Source organism: Eublepharis macularius, chromosome 5 (assembly GCF_028583425.1).
Source record: "Eublepharis macularius isolate TG4126 chromosome 5, MPM_Emac_v1.0, whole genome shotgun sequence".
Lineage (NCBI taxonomy): Eukaryota > Metazoa > Chordata > Lepidosauria > Squamata > Eublepharidae > Eublepharis > Eublepharis macularius.
In genome coordinates this window covers 163257334-163274526 of record NC_072794.1, presented here as the reverse complement: position 1 = coordinate 163274526, position 17193 = coordinate 163257334, and the positions used below count along the sequence as shown (strand labels likewise).

Sequence of the window (17193 nt, the reverse complement as noted above, 5' to 3'; positions counted from 1 at the left end):
AAACCTGTGTGTATAGTGTAACAGTCTAGGTGGAGGCTGATGTGACTTAATGCTGTTCCGTATTTTAAAAAGTTATTCCAAGATGTTGGGAATTGTCAGAAAGCAAGGTTAGAAATCCAATCCCTGTGACACCTAATTCTCTAGATGGAGGGCATGTTTTGATAGGAAAAAGCACTAAATCATGTGAACACCCCACCCCCAGACATGTAGTCTACAGTTGTTTCTAGTATACTAATACCTATGGTAAATAGATTGCAGGTATGTGTTAGAAATACTTGGCAAGTAAAACATATAGCCTATAATTTAGGATGCGGCTTAAAATACTAATGAAAAGTGCATAAAGGAAAGGAACACTACACAGCACACAGTTACTTGTGGTGTTTTGCACTTACTGGGCGCTCTGCTTCCAGGCCCTCTTCCCTAGGAAGCACTGTGCCTCATTACTTGCAACATTTCCACTATTGATCTGATCAGAATTCTTACACTGTCTTCCTAGCCAGTTTTCCCTGCTGTGTTCTATTGTTGAGTCTTACTCTTCCCTTCTCTTTGCTCAGCATGTGCCCCTGGAGATCCTGTTCATTTCTTTTTTAAGTAGAAATTAAACACAGCAGCTTCATGCATCTCAAGGTTTTCTCCTGTGACGGTGTGTAAAACAGGCCATGTAGAAGAAATTGCACATTTCTGGTTAAATGATACTGGAAAATGCATAATAGAGTTACTTTCTATTACTGATCTGAGGCATTCCAGTTAATCTTTAACTGTTTCATGATTGTTGTACAATACTGATAATTCAGTATATTAGACACAAGAAGTGTAAATATTGGAGTTTGTTTAGATTAGAAGGAAAGTGTTTCTTCTCCCTATAATTTTGCTGTAATGTGCTCGTGTGGCTGTAGGATGGGACTAAATGGAATAAATGAAAAATCTGTTTCCAGCTAGAGAAAGGGCCTGGGAGTAAGGAATGATATCACTGAATTTTAACCAAGTGTGTCTATATTCTCACCGGTTTATATTTCATCATGTGTAATTCTTGACGATGGATCTAGTTTTATTTTGAAAAAAAATATGAAAGATTTGCACATGAAATTATTCTCTTTCGCACCTCCTCTTTCCTATAAATAAACATTGGGCACAATGATATGAAAAGATGCAGCAACCCAATAGCCTCAATGGAGCCTCTTTGCACCCCCCCCCCACCCACTGCCAACCCAAGCAAAAAGAATGCATCTTTTTATATTTTCATAAGAATAATGCATATATTTCATAAATGAATGCAGATCCTGGCACTCTGCTACAATGTTTATTATTGGGGAACTGATCCCATCAACATTGAGCTAATTGAGTTAAGTATGTACCCAGCCTTCACTGAATCCCTCCCATTATGGTCAACTCTAATATTTTTGTCTTAGTTGTTACCAAAAGGTAGTAATTTTTATGTACATCTTGTGTTTTTTAACAGCACAAAAAGAAGAACGGAAGAATGAGGATAAACCAGTAGAGTCTTCAACACCATCAAAGAAAATTATTGTTTCAGCTTCTTCAGTTGAGAAACAGATGTCTTCCCAAACCAGAAATCCGCCTCTGAAGAAACCCCCTGCATTTATTAGTACTTCACTAACTAAGCACCCAATTAAATATTCTGCTGCAGGCTTCAAAGGGGTAATACCAAAGAAGTCCCCTTTGTCAGCCGGTTCACCTGCATCAAGCAGCATCTCATCATCAAAGCTGTCACCTCTCTCCTATGGTACATCCTCAGTTCCTAAAAAAACATTTGCAACCACTAGCATGAGTGGAGGATCTCGAAAGCCGATGGTATCTTCCATTTCTCCTTCTATAACGTCTGTAGCACAAGCTAAATCTGCAGCAAGTGCTGGTCAGTCACAACCGAACTCCCAAATTCGACAAAATATACGGCGATCCCTTAAGGAAATTTTGTGGAAAAGGTAGGAACAAAGTGGTCTCATAAACATATTTTGAGGATTCTCGTTAGTTTTCACTGCTACCTGACGAGTGATACAGTCATAAACATTGGCAACTTTTCAGTAAAGTATATGGAGAGATATTTGAAGTAAAAAAATATGAATATGATGAGAGCAGTCCCATGCAGTGTTACTCCATTTTAAGCATTTTGATTTTAATGGGCTTAAATTGGAGTAAATCTGCACAGGATTGCACATGAATGCTGAAACTTGCGTTATAAAAATTAAATGTCAGGACAAGGCCCCAGATGCAGAAAGGTCATTTTAAATTTCCCTGAAATTGTTAGTCTGCAGGTATTGAGGTAATTTTTATAGTTCCATAAAATAAGTGTTAGTTTGCTGACAGGTAATTGGTGTTCACAACTTGAGACACTACCGATTATCAGTAGAGATGGGCACGAACAGAAAAAACCCCCGAACATGATGTTCGTTGTTCATTGCCATCCATGAACAGGGACTCATGAACAACCACGAACATGGTCCTGTTCATGAACATGTTTGTTGTTTGTGGGGGCCAGCAGGATCTCCAGCCATCATCCAAGTTTGGTCAAGATCCCTACTGCACCACTCCCAGAAACCTGACCTGAGCAGGCACCAGGAAAGGTACCAATAATAAATAATAGCTTGGACCAGAGCCTGGCAGCAGCCCTGGAACTTGAAAGGGTAGATCCCTACTGCACCACTCCCGGAAACCTGACCTGAGCAGGCAGCAGGAAAGGTACCAATAATAAATAATAGCTTGGACCAGAGCCTGGCAGCAGCCCTGGAACTTGAAAGGGTAGATCCCTACTGCACCACTCCCGGAAACCTGACCTGAGCAGGCATTAGGAAAGGTACCAATAATAAATAATAGCTTGGACCAGAGCCTGGCAGCAGCCCTGGAACTTGAAGGAGTAGATCCCTATCCCACCACACACAAAGAAAATTCAAGCTCCAATGCACTCTATCAGAATGCCATTAGCAACTGTCTCTCTCCACTGTCTGCAAAGTCAGAGCTGGGAGCCCCCCTCCCCCTGATCTTTGCTCCCTTGTAACAAATTTGGAGCTCCACACTTGAAAGGAAGACCTACTATCAAGATAAATTGGGCTTAGATTGGGGTTTCCAGGGCAACAGCAGGAGTTTGGACAGAGTTCAGACAATCCCTGCCTAAGTTGCCAAGGGAATTGATTGCAGACTGTCTGGCATGACGAACAGCAACGAACGAGGCTTGCAATTGTTTAGAACGGGGCCGCATAAACAGCTTGTTCGTGAACAGCAGATAGGGTTGTTCGTGGCTTTTTTTTGTTCGTATTGCTGTTTGTGCCATCTCTAATCGGTTCAAGCAGGAGGGATGGGAAGTTTCATTTAGTACCCTGATTTCCTAAACAAATGATTGTGCTAACGAGCTTGTCTCTAATAGAAGCTCTGATAGTTACTGCTATTGCATATTGAAATTTAAACAAATCCTAAAGTGGTTGCTATACAAGCAAGTGTAATTTCATTGTAGTTAGTGTGCTACTCATTTCTGCATCTTTTTACATAGACAGACAGATAGATAGATTCTGCCAGTTAACTTTTGTAGACGCCTAGAGAAGTTGGACGGGCATGAAAGAGAGTTGCCAGTGCTGACATGAGACTTTTGTATCCTGAGTATACTTGTTTCACTAAAATCAATGAAAGCACTTAATTACCATATTTCAGTGTGACTTCAGCATATTTAAAATATGTGCTTTGACAAATTATCTTTGCCTTGAGAAGCCAGCCCAAAACATTAGGATCCAGATTTTTTTAGCCTTCAGGATTTAGTATTTTAATAACCATCTTTTCTAATTACTGCTACCACAAAACCAAATCCTAAACTCATTACAGTTTCTTGAATTTTTTTCTTGTAAGCTATAATAAACTTGCAGTAGTGTATAAATAAATATGGGTTAACCCTGGTTGTTATCATCACAACAAAAAGCTAATCTCTAACACTAATCTCACCAATTTCTCAGAATTTCATTGTTGCTTCAGAAGGCTGGTATAAATGAATATTGGCGCAAGTATAGAAAATAACAGGTTGACACATGGTCTACTACCATTAAAATGCTGTAAAGTTAACATATAAACATGCAATAAGAACTTCATGCACATGCATTTTGTCATACAACAAAACATTCTAATGTGAAATGATCGATAAGATTGGCACTCTCATTGAGGACTGCTGAGAGGCTATAATGAAATCATTGCTCAAAATATGAAGCACCGCAAAGAAATTTCAGAGCCCCTGAGATTTGTTGAGCCCTGACTTAATGTTCTCTGATTTGTTCCTTATATCTTCCACACTGCCACTCTAGGAGTTTGGTAGTCCTGCAGAAGGATTTTAAAGTGCCAGAAACAAATGAGACACGTGGCCAAAGCTAAAGGTACATCCAGATTGGCAACTTGCTGATTTAGTAAGGCAACAGCCACGTGTCACAAGACAAATTCTTTCCCAAACTTTGTCAGCTGTGGTTGAAACATGAATATTCTTCCTATTGCGGGTGGGGGGGGGGCGGTTCTAGCTCCTCAAAGAACTTCAACTGCGCTGCTACTTAATATGATTTTATGGACAGAACTGATGAGTTGTAATATCATGGAGAATATGGCTGCTGTGGGAAGTGGGAATTGAAATTCTAAGGAAAACTCTTCCTTGAAATCAGTATATTGTTTATGAGATAGCATTCACAAAAGTCTCCATGTCCCCTTCTTGCATTTATATTATTTACTAGTGCTGTCATTTTTTAATATTTTTTTCTCCTTTTGGCAGAGTAAATGATAGTGATGATCTGGTCATGACAGAGAGTGAAGTGGGAAAGATAGCACTAAATATTGAAAAGGAAATGTTTAACTTGTTCCAAGCTACAGACACTCGATACAAGAGCAAATATCGTAGCATTATGTTTAACCTCAAAGATCCCAAAAATCAGGTTTGTATGCATGAATGTTGGTGGGAAAAATTTATTGCCAGTTTTCTTAAATTTCAAGCAGTCTCTGATTTGACTGCACTGTTAATATGACTGCACGTAGCTTTGAAATCTTTGGTAGAAGAGAAATGTTAACCAGAGTTCTTGTTTATTTAGAGTTGCTAGTGTTATTCAACATCATCGTCTCTTCATCATACATACAGTATCATAAATGGATCAAGTATAAATGGATATACAGTATCATAAATGGATCAATTTTAGATCAAAACACACGTTTTCTCTAAAATTGTCAGCTTAATAAAATATTAAACTGACAATTTTAGAGAAAATGTGTGTGTCTTTTAATCTTTCACCTGAGTTGGGATCAAGATCCTTTAGAAGGAATTCATAAATGGAATGTCACCATTCACTTACCTATTAGAAGACATCCACTAGTTTGGCCCATGATATGATGATGATGATGATGATGATGAAGGTCCACCCTCTCTCTCTCCAGGGCCTTTTCCACCGTGTTCTTCGTGAAGAAATTGCTTTGTCAAAGCTAGTAAGAATGAAGCCAGAAGAACTTGCATCCAAAGAGCTGTCTGTTTGGAAAGAAAAACCAGCCAGATCAGTAAGTAATAAAATTCTGTGGGGCATGCCAAGTAAGGATTATTGCGATTGCGAATTAACCAATTTTTAGGAATATCTTTTGTAGTGCTGTATACAGATCTTTTTTGCCAATGTATACAATATAACTTAAAAAGTCTGAAATGGCTTTCAGCATTTCAGTAACAAAAAATTAAATCTAATAAAGCTTTAAAATAAATCAAAATAAATATTTCAACAGTGCTATTCTGTGATTTGACTAATATTTTAGTGGTAATTGTTTTGATAATTGGCTACAGAGTAGTGAGTAAAAACTGATACATTTATTGCTGTATGAATAATTTTCTGATTTTCATAGATAATGACATCCAGACGTAAATCTAATGAAAATAAGAAATCAACAGTAAAACAGGAACCCATTCCAGATGTTAACCTGGAGGATTCCCCACCAGTGTCTGACTCTGATGTAAGTTCTGGTCTCAATCTGTACACTAGTTATCTGTGTCATTCACCAAACATTAATTTGATACTTGCTAGTAATGGGGGAAAGTACTATATACTCTTAAAGGTCATGCTTTAAGTTCCATTTCTTGAAATCTAAAGAGGAAAATAATCTGTTAAAAAAGAAGACAGCAGAAAAGCTATACCTACAGAAAAACCCCACTGGTACTTCGAATTTTTATGTTGTGGGAGCCTTTCCTCAAATTTCTTTCTAAAAATGATCTACTTTTGACAAAGCTACCTTACCAAGAAGTCATTGATATGGAAATGTGGGGTTTGTGGTGACCTTTTGTGCAGATTGTTATATTACTATTAATATCTCTACTGTTAAGATTGTTCTGTTTAGTCGAAGGCTTTCACGGCCGGAGAACGATGGTTGTTGGGGGTTTTCCGGGCTGTATTGCCGTGGTCTTGGCATTGTAGTTCCTGACGTTTCGCCAGCAGCTGTGGCTGGCATCTTCAGAGGTGTAGCACCAAAAGACAGAGATCTCTCAGTCAGACTGAGAGATCTCTGTCTTTTGGTGCTACACCTCTGAAGATGCCAGCCACAGCTGCTGGCGAAACGTCAGGAACTACAATGCCAAGACCACGGCAATACAGCCCGGAAAACCCCCAACAACCATTGTTCTGTTTGTTACATATTTAAAATAAGTATTAATGGTTTCTTGTATTGATACTGACAAACTTGTATCCATCTTTGGTTTTAATTTGAGTATATTGTTGTTTAGTTTGATGATAGCTGTTAATATTATTAAAATTATTAAAATTTATTAAAAAAAGAAAAAAGAAGACAGAATCTATCAGTGAGCAACTGCGTGTGCACAGTGAGATTCCCACAAGGTCCAGCCTAGTTTTAGAATATGGTGCATCACACTTGCTGTTACTTGGAATGTCACTTTGAACGTGGTTGCTATGGAACAGTGTCTCATTAATGATACACAAGAATCAATGTCTCTAGAACAGGATTACGTGCTCTTCCAGCCCTTCCTCTCCAATCTGCAGTTCTGTTGGGAATGTTTGCAATCTGGAAGTTCTGTGACTGTAGGATTGTACTTGCTCATGGATGACTGCATCTGTTTTGCAGTCGTGTAAATTATATTTGGATTTTTCTCTAGTTATTTAATTTTAAATTGATGTAAACTGTGTAATAAATAGATGTTGGAATTGGTTAATCTGGATACATTAAACAAATTGAAAAAACCACATCATATCATTGTCTGGGTCTATGCATTCATTTTTAGGAGCAGCAAGAGTCAGATAGAGCAGCCCCTGAGAAAAGCACTGTGCCTCTTCTGGATGTTTTCAGCAGTATGTTAAAGGATACAACGAGTCAACATCGAGCCCATCTTTTTGATCTGAACTGCAAAATTTGTACAGGTATGTGCACTTAATAATACCATTGCTTGAATAATCATATGGCAGGAAAGAGGGAAGAAATATAACCTAAATAAAATGTAGTTAATTGGCAGATAAGTCAGCTTTCCTCTGAGTACAAGCCCAAGTCTGTTCAGGGTTTTGAAATATAAGGGGTCAGTTCAATGACACTGGAAAGAACTTTAGACAACTTATTGCATTTGTAGTGGCATCTCCACAATTCAAACTGTGCACTGATCAGTAAATAATTTGGTGACATTATTTGGATGCATTTGTAAAAATGAAACACTTTGCAGCAAAATAAAGGTTTTTTAATGATCATTCAGAGAACATTTTTGAAGATGTTTAGCTTGGTTTTCTCACAACAAGTCCATAAGCTATGTCACTGTCCTTCTAATTTTACACAGAGTGGGCCAAGTACAACACTCTGTCCATCAGCCCCCACTGGCTCACAGTGATGTGCATCCAATATTACTTAAGTAGCAACAAAGCCCATTCTGGGGAAAAATACAACCGGATCTAGAAACAGGTGGGCAGGCAGGCGGGTATTCCCTCCTCCTCTGTCACTGATCCCAGCCGGATGAAGGTGGCCGGGAGGGGGGTGGGATGCCCATCTCCTCTGCGCCTGATCCCGGCCGAGTAAAGGGGACGGGCACTGCCACCTGCTCTGCACCTGATTCCAGCTGGTTGAAGTGGAGGGCATTGCTGCCTACTCTGTTCCTGATCCCAGCTGGATGAAGGCAGGGGATGGGCATTGCCACGTGCTCCACTCCTGATACCGGCTGGATGAAGGTGTGTGTGTGGGGGGGGTGGGCATTGCCACCTGCTCCACGCCTGATTTCAGCCTGGGCTTCCTGCTGCGGCACACTCTCTGGAGGTCTGGCTGCCTCATCTGGGCTTCCCTCCACAGCAGCGCTCTATGGAGGCGCACCAGGGTAGGAAGTAAGTTGTCTTGAATACACTTAGCCTTTTATATAGTACGATTGTGTTGTCTAATACACAGGTCAGGTTTCAGCATCAGATGAAGAATCAGCTTCAAAGAAATCAAAATTTCCATCTTCATCGGCTAAGAAGGTGGAACCAAAGCCAGAATCAAAGACAAAATCTGAAAGCTTAACACAAGCAGAGGATATGGAGATCGAAAAAGAAGAATCGGACAATGCTCCAGAACCCCTTACTGGATCTGCTACTGAAGCAATCCCTCAACCAAGCTTAGAGAAAACTTATGTCCCATTAACTCAAGGGCAAAATAGTTTGGAATCTCCTCTGCCCAATGAGAGCTCTCTCTATCCTGCATCTTATGCTGGTGGAGTCATCACTACTGTAACCGTCTCTGGCAAGGATCCCAGAACAGCAATGAGCACTTCATTAGCCTCTGTTTCTGCTGGGACTTCTGCACTGCATCCCATCCCTGCCCCCGAGAAAGTTTCTCTAGGTGAAAGTAAAGCAGAAATTTCACGATCAGTTTTGCCGCCTCCAAAATCAATACTAACAAAGCCATCCTCCTCCTCTGATCCAAGATACTTAGCAGTTTCACCATCACAAAATGTTGGGTATGTATGTGTTATGGTAAGAAAACATATTTAAAAGCTTGACTTCCCTTGTGTAGTCGTGGCACATTTCTCTGTGGTGCAGTTGCCACCCTCAGTGGCAATTCACACACAGGAGCCAGTGTGAAGAAGGCACCACCCGGACACAGCTTGCACCCAAAGCAGGATCCTGCTTAGCCTTCTTCCTTAAACAAGACAAGCAGCCACAACTCTTAGTAAATGAATTCTTAATAGTAATGGAAAGTATATATCTGGGCCAATGAATTCTATATTGTTGTGACTGCTAAACCTAAGTTGACTATACATAAATGCATATGAAACTGTAGTTCTGAGACATTAATTTTTTCACTAAAACCTACCTTCCTGATAGCTGTAGGACAATTTCTGACCAGTTTTTTCCCCTTGATTTTCTGCTTTTCAGTATTTCAGAGACACGGTCCCCTCAGGAAGGAGACACTTCCCAGTTTCTCTCGCGTATCAGCACCATTTGGAAAGGCTTTATCAACATGCAGAGTGTGGCCAAGTTTGTCACCAAAGCATACCCTGTTTCGGGGTCCTTTGACTACCTCAGTGAGGTTAGACTTTGATGTGCTTATGTGTTTGTTTGTGAACTACATCTGAAGTTATCACTCTTATTAAATATACTTTAAGGAATGGTGTAAAAATACTTTTTAAAGAAGTCCACTTTGCTCAGTTGGATAGCATGAGAGCTAAACTAATCAATCAAATAAGCTATTCATAATTAATTCTGGCATTTGAATTATAATGAACCAGTGTCCTTGACAAGTATATTATAATTAAGTAGTATAGGCAACTGCAACTAAATTAATAAAGGGGAAATTCAAAGTTTCTACTGAACGTAGCTTATCTTGCTTAAAGCAACATAGCCATTCATTCAAAAGAGAGAGAGAATCTCCCGTTATTTGGTAGCAGAAGTTGGCAAGAATTTGCTGTTCACGAGAATTTATGCTAATTGTGTCATAGTGGAGCACTGAAGATGAGATGAGAGTTTGTGGAATATTTTCCTTTATGTTATTTATAGTCCACCTTTCTCTCTGAGACTCAAAGTGGATTACATAATGTAAATGAGCACAATCGATAGGATGAAGAGGCATCTAATAAAGTAATAGGACTAGGACTGCAGAAATCTGAAACAAGGCATATATTAAACATGACACGTTAAAGTATTGGGTATGTTACCTTGACTATTTTATAGAAAAAGTATTTCTTACATTCTGAAACCAATTAAATATTATTGGCAATAAGTACGGTAATGCTAATACTCCCAATGATACTAGTTTACATTACAATCCCATGCAATATTTTTTCATTTTTAGGGTTTCATAGTTACCACACGCTAAATCATTATGGAATGTTACCTTTTCCTCTTTTTGTTTCAATGTGAAGTATTTCCATAGACATGACATAAGCAATGATCTGTAGAAACACACTTCATGTAATTATTACTTGTGATCATTTCAACTACCATAGTACATCTGTAATATCCAACACATTCTTGGTTTGTAGTATTGGATTAAAACTAGGGAGGACTGTCTGTATTGCTAATTGTTTTCACAGTTAATCACTATTTTTTAAAATTGCATTGATAAGGAAAAGTTCCCTTTGTGAGAGGGAATGAGGGATAGAAGTACTGCTAAATTCTTTCTTGCCTTAGTTGAGGAGGGCAATTCAACAAAATTTCAGTTGGCAGCCAGGATCTGTATAGAGTACACAGAACTTTAAATATTCTAGATTCATATTGCTTAGTTTTAAGTTAGAACTGGCATTTTGAATTGTGTCTGGAAATTAATTGGCAGCCATGAAACTTTCAAAACTGGCAAGTTATATACTTGGCTAACAGTATGCATTTTATACCTGTTGAAGCTTGCAAGATGGCCTTCAGAGGCAGTAGAGCACACTTCAGTAATCTAACTTGGTATGGATAACTCTGGCCAGTTAATATTTTACAAGGAAAGGTTTTAGCTAGCATAACAACCAGAGTTGGTTCAGGTTGCGGCATGCTGCAATAAAGACCTGAGCCTGTTCCTGTAGACACCTTGGTTACTCATATCCCTGACCAGGAGTGCCTCAGTTTAATCGGGCTGAGCTCCAGTTTATTGGGCCTAATTCAGACCACTGCTGTCTTCAGATACTTGTTCAGAGTCTCCCCTGACTCAGTTGAAATGGTGTCATTCACATACTGATGACACTTCATTCCTAATCTTCAGGCAACCTTTCTGAGCAGTTTCTTGTAGATACTGAAATGCATAGAGTACAAGATAGATTCCCGAAGGACCCAGTATTGCAAATATCAGAGGGGCTAAACTAGGGATCCCATTCTCCTCTGGGGGTGAGGGATCCCCTGCTCCCAGCCTCCACCCCCCCCCACCACTTACCTGGCCTGCAGGGAGGGAAAGGTGTGGGAGGCGGGTCTAGGAGCTCCGGAGCACGTTCCTGTACGCCCCAGAGGGCTTCCTTCTTGCACAGGGAATGATGTCATTTCCAGCATTCAAGGAAGCCCTCCAGCACATGTGTGTGAGGTAAGTTCCTCCTGCACACGCCCTATAAAACTCCCCCATCCCCCCGATTTGGGTCAAGGGGGACTTGGCAACCCCAGGCAACCCCAGTTGTCCTCCAACACCATCCTCTGGTACCTGGTCAGCCAGATAAGATTAGGAACACAGTACAGTCAATATCCATTTTAAGCCAGCTGGTCTGGAAGGATGAGAATGACAGGCATGGAGAGATCCTGGAGAATCAACAGGATTGCACTCCCCCTTCTCTCTCCTGGCAAACATTGTCAGGTTGGCCAAAACCATTTTAGCTTGAAAGGAGGAGGAAATTAGTTTGAAATGTATCAAAGAGCTTTCATCAAGAAAGTGTGTGGTTGCATAGCCTCCACTGGCTTGCGTACATTGCCAAAGAAGAGGATAATTACCACAGGCTAATAATCAGTTTCAAGGACAACTTCTTTAGGAAGGGTTTCACAACTACTTCCTGCAAGCTGGTTGGGAGTATTCTTTCCTTCATTACTCCTTGAACCCAATCAAGCCATTTCCTTCAGCTCAATGTAACTTCAAGCCAGGGATTGAGAGACTCTGAATCTGTGCAAAAGTGTTTTAGAGGAAAACTTACAGAGGGCATACATAACATTTTGATAATCTGCTCAATAGAAGACGAGCTTGACACTGTGGCTATTACAATATAGTGGATTCTGAGAGCTGTGATTAATGAAATGTATTTTTCCTGCTATAACAGCCAATTTACCTTTCTGATCATCTGTTCTGTATCCAAGAATAGATATTCTGTTTTGTGAATCTAAGCAAGATGTAACCACAGGTTTTAATGGTTTTTTTCCATGTAAAAGTAGAATGCTTTATGATGGTTTCAGAAGGTTACATATTTAAGGAATAATTTTTTACACTATAATTCACAAACATTTGTTTACATAAAACGTGCATGTTTCTCTGGTCAGATGTTGCTTTTCGAGTCTAGAATGAGAAGAAGGGAGCCTCAAGTGCTCAATATAATATTGTGTTCATCTGTACCCAGGGTCTTCTGCCAACTCTTCTCCATAAGAGGAACAAAAAGTGGGTTCAGAATGATTCTATGTTAGATGTTACTTTCTACATTAGTAGAAGGGAGAACAGCTGTTTCCAAGATTGAGACTTACTTCCTTTTAATAATGGCTTCAGAAATTAATATTTTACTAAACCCAGAGTCTGAGCATCCATGGGTTGAAGGATCAGGGAAGGGGATATTTTTCTGCTTGATGCTAATATTTGAAGGGAGAAAATGGAAAGAAGTATGAACACTGGCTGTGATAAAATAACTCTATAGTTTGTACTTTCATTGTGGTAGTCTTGATTCTATTTACTTGGGAGTGGGAGGAGGGATAGTATATTTGCCTCAAATTATGTTTTTTTTTTATCTCACATTGCCATATAATGCTTCTCACTTAGGATTTACCAGATACAATTCACATTGGAGGGAGGATTTCACCGAAAACAGTGTGGGATTACATTGGCAAACTTAAATCCTCTGTATCAAAGGTACTCATTTAAAACTCATGTCTGGTAATTATGAATGAATTTCTGCTTTATTTGAAACAATTATGGGCTCCAAACAGCCACAGAACCAGTGTGGTGTAGTAGTTAGAATGTTGTACTAGGATCTGGGAGATTTGGGTTCAAATCCTTGCTTTGCCATAGAAACTTGTTGGGTGCCCTGGGCCAGCTATGTACTCTTAGCCTAAGCTACCTCACAGGGTTGTTGTGAGGATGGAATGGAGGCAAGGCGAATGATGTAAGCTGCTTTGTGTTCCCATTGGGGAGAAACGCAGGATATAAATGAATAAATAAACAACTGCCTCTGCTATGTGTGTTGGGGGCTGAGGCTAAAATGTAATAGAACAAGACGAGGGGAGTGTCTGTTGTTAATAAAATGAAAATGTTTACCTTGCTACTCACTTCCCCCGAGCTCCTTTGATCCCACCTAATCATTTGAATGTAAATCCAGCAAGGCAAGCGACAGAACCAAAATGGCTGCCTCTCTATACTTACTCCCATACTCTTCCAGGCCTGTTCTACTGGCTTTACACAGAATAAATAATTCCTGGTTGAAAATAGAACAACTCACTAAGAAATCTGTCTGAGCCTGACTGATGATAGGGCTTCTGTTGGTAGGAGCCTTAAAACATTGCATTGCATATATCTGAAAACAACTTGACTGTAATAAAATTTTGCTAATGATATCATTTCATATTAATTTGACTGCTTTGGTAAGGCAATTGCTATCAAAATGCTTGAATTGTTCTTGCCTAAAATATGAAGTGCACTGGCACCATTGTAACTAGCGATGTTGACAAAGTACACCTTGGGGGAGCTTGAAATGCAAATCTCCCCGTTTTGAAATTGCTTGTGCAATGCAACATGCGCAGCTTTCATGCTGGGGCAGCCACCCCTTCTTGCCATTCCTTCCCTTGCCTCCTCACCACCTGTTTCCTTTCTCTTAAGTGGCAGTGGTAACAAAAGAGTCCTCATAGCCTACACTGCTGTGGGATCCTCCCAGGCACAGACAGCCTGAGAAACACGGTTCTGTAGGGATCCTAATTCTCTGTTGGACATGAGAGCTCTGGAGAACAGTATTTTCCAGGGGCTCCTTGTACCTTGGCAACTGCATGTTGTAGCACTTGTGGTTCTTGGTTGCTTTTTGTGAGCATTAGCAGGGAAAGCTCTTTGAGATGAGCTAGGGGGGCAGATGCCACCCACTATAACAAAATTTCTTCCTGCCATTCTTTTATTAGCAATTGGTCAGCATTTTTCCTTTATCTTTTTATATTGTAGGAACTGTGTTTGATTCGTTTCCATCCTGCAACAGAAGAGGAAGAGGTGGCCTACATTTCTCTGTACTCCTATTTTAGCAGTCGTGGTCGGTTTGGTGTTGTAGCTAATAACAACAGACATGTCAAGGACCTCTATCTGATTCCTCTCAGTGCTAAGGATCCAATTCCACCCAAACTTTTGCCCTTTGAGGGACCAGGTAAGCAATGAATTATAGGAAACTCAGACTACATCCAACCTGCTACATTACAACTGCAAGTGTTATACCAGTCACCAGTGGCATTTAGTCATACATAACACATACCTTAGTTGCACATGGAAACATATTGCATATAAACAAGTTTTTGAAACATAACTGCAATAATTTAAGTCTCTCCAAAAGCTGGTGGGGATGTGAATGGGGAAGCACTTTTCTTCTATAGAATTGCAAGGCATTTTTGCTTTCAGTACATCATAGGGAGGCTTAAAATCTTGCAGCACAACACACCATGCTTTGGAGGAGCAAAGGTGGGCATCATCCTCAAAGATTGGCCAGTATGACAACCCACAAAATACCACTTGGGCTGAAAGGAACGGTCTGGATGTAGGTTTCCAAACACTGTCACATATACCTAATCTCATTCAAATATGGACAAGATTTCCAGCTTTAGTCGCTTTCATCTCACCATGGTATGGGAGCCAGGAAAGGGGAAGTATCCAAGTCCAAAGTCTACTTTCCGTTTTTCCCCAGGAAGAATTCGGGTAGGAAAATAATATCCAAGCAGACCTCTAGATACAGCAGGTTTATGAACACCACAGCCATTTTGTATGGTTGCTGTCATATAAAACTGCTGCTTAAATACATATTTGTGTTGAGTGTGAGTGTGAGAAGAGAGAAGAGGATTAACCAATGCATTCATCCCCTTAATCATATTTTTTCTTAATGGCTCAAGTGCTGAATGACAAATGGAAATGCCTAACTCTCAAATAACACACAATTCCTTTGTTATCCAAATATAACACACTGTACCATATTAATGCCAGGCACATCTGTATGACTACTTTTCCCCTTTATAATAAGTGACTGTTATAAGCAAAAGCCTCAGTTTAAATACTTTTGTCTGGAACATGGGAAGGTAAGTGTGATACCATTACAGCTTTTAAGCAGCGAATAGGTTGAGGATTCCTGGAGCTGAGCCAAGCAACACGTCAATATTACTCTCTAAATGCTGAAACATAATCTTCCCTAAATGATTGTTGCAAGGAAAACACAATAAAACATTCTAAGGCTTCATTTAATACCATAGATGTGTTGTGTTCTGTTGAATTCTTACAGAGGTACTTTTCTTTTTCAGTTCCCACATATCTCTCTCAGAGCAATTTGAAAGTAGTAATGCCTGCTTGTTACACCATCCTTATCATTGTTCTCTATTGTTTGGGACATGAAGACTGCCTACATTTCTATGGCAGCATCCAAAGCAACCAGGAGTTTCCATAGCCCCGTTAGGTCTTCTGGTGCCCCACTCCCTTTGCCTTGTGTCCCCATGTCTCCAGCAGAAAGCTACTTCACAAAGTAGGGAGGCCCTTCTGGGCAGCCTCTAGGGTACTTCAAGGAGTTGCAGATTTACTATATTTATATAGTATATTGTTTCCTCATTCCCCAAAAGTAGGAAATGTCTTAATAGTAAAACAAAGTAAATTAAAATCAGTCAGAAAACTAACACATTAAAACCAAGTCAGAGAGAAATCTGTCTAGCCAATACAGCCATAAACTACAGCCTAAACTGGATGAGAGAAGAGGCAGCCCTTACTTCATCTAGTAAACCCTAGTGTAAATGCAAAAGAGCATAACAATGTGCATGGGACTGAAAGTTTTTATAGCCTGTTTGCCTAGTAGTAATTGATCAGGCAAATGGCTGTTGACAGATATGACAGCCTAACTGAATCTGAGCTGTCAGCCTGTGCAAGGTATAAAACAAATGTGTGCCCTGTGTATGCATTTGATGTTCCACTATGTGATGTCCTGTATTGATAAAGGCCTTATGGAGACATGGGATTCCAGAGCCAGAATAAAATCAGTCTCAAGAGAGTACAGTCCCAGAAAACATGAGAACACAAAGCTTTTGCCTTATTTCATACGGAGGATCTTGTAATCAAACATGAGTTATGTATTATTAAATTGTGTGATTTTTTTTTGGTAGTTTGTGAGTTGGACCTGAATGGCTACTTATGCAAACAGAAGGCACATCTGTTCATGCTAGGGCAGTTCCAACTTTGAGATTCCTTGCTGAAGTCATATTACTTGCCCATCCTGCAGGGGTCTCCTAACATTCGGGTGGAGACACTACAGGTAGTAGGAAGAAATGGGTTCTTAAGGTCCAACTTTAGGTTAATTTTATATTCTACTTTTGAATTTCTGCTCTACATATTTCCTCTTGGAAGAGACAGCCTTAGTATCAGTGGTACCAGATCAGTAGTATGATCTTTCAAGGAGATTTTTCTGCCATTACTGGTCTTGTGAGAGCTTCTGAACAGCATGAATGTCCCTATTATAGAGTATGAAAAGAGCCTGACATCAAAATACTGGTCTAAAGATTTGATTGCTGTTTGGTGTACACCAGTTTGGTGTAGTGATTAAGAGCGCGGGACTCTATTCTGGAGAACGGGTTTGATTCCCTGCTCCTCCACTTGAAGCCAGCTGGGTGACCTTGGGTCAGTCACAGCTTCTAGGAGCTCTCTCAGCCTCACCCACCTCACGTGGTTATTATTGTCCTGAAGGGCAGTATATAAATCAAATATTATTAATATATGTTTTTCTGATCTGCTGCCCTTTCTTAGCTAATATGCTTTCCTGTCCTTTATCTTGAAAAGTATAAACGAGCAACTCCAAATGTTTAATCACCTCAAGCCTTCTAAAAAAAAAAAACAGGCTTCTTTTAGATGGCTCTGAAT

At 39.9% G+C, this 17193-nt stretch overlaps 1 protein-coding gene across 4 annotated transcripts in view; it reads left to right on the top strand.

Moving 5' to 3' along the window:
* The window catches only part of DIDO1 (death inducer-obliterator 1), a 75300-nt gene that overhangs the window by 46272 nt on the left and 11835 nt on the right, over positions 1 to 17193 (top strand). For all 4 annotated transcript variants that reach the window (XM_054979362.1, XM_054979360.1, XM_054979359.1 and 1 more), the window contains 9 exons: positions 1460 to 1943; positions 4751 to 4910; positions 5404 to 5520; positions 5854 to 5961; positions 7238 to 7373; positions 8374 to 8923; positions 9342 to 9495; positions 12883 to 12972; positions 14266 to 14461. In XM_054979362.1, the coding sequence (XP_054835337.1) occupies positions 1460 to 1943; positions 4751 to 4910; positions 5404 to 5520; positions 5854 to 5961; positions 7238 to 7373; positions 8374 to 8923; positions 9342 to 9495; positions 12883 to 12972; positions 14266 to 14461 (1995 nt within the window). The remainder of the gene's footprint in view (positions 1 to 1459; positions 1944 to 4750; positions 4911 to 5403; positions 5521 to 5853; positions 5962 to 7237; positions 7374 to 8373; positions 8924 to 9341; positions 9496 to 12882; positions 12973 to 14265; positions 14462 to 17193) is intronic.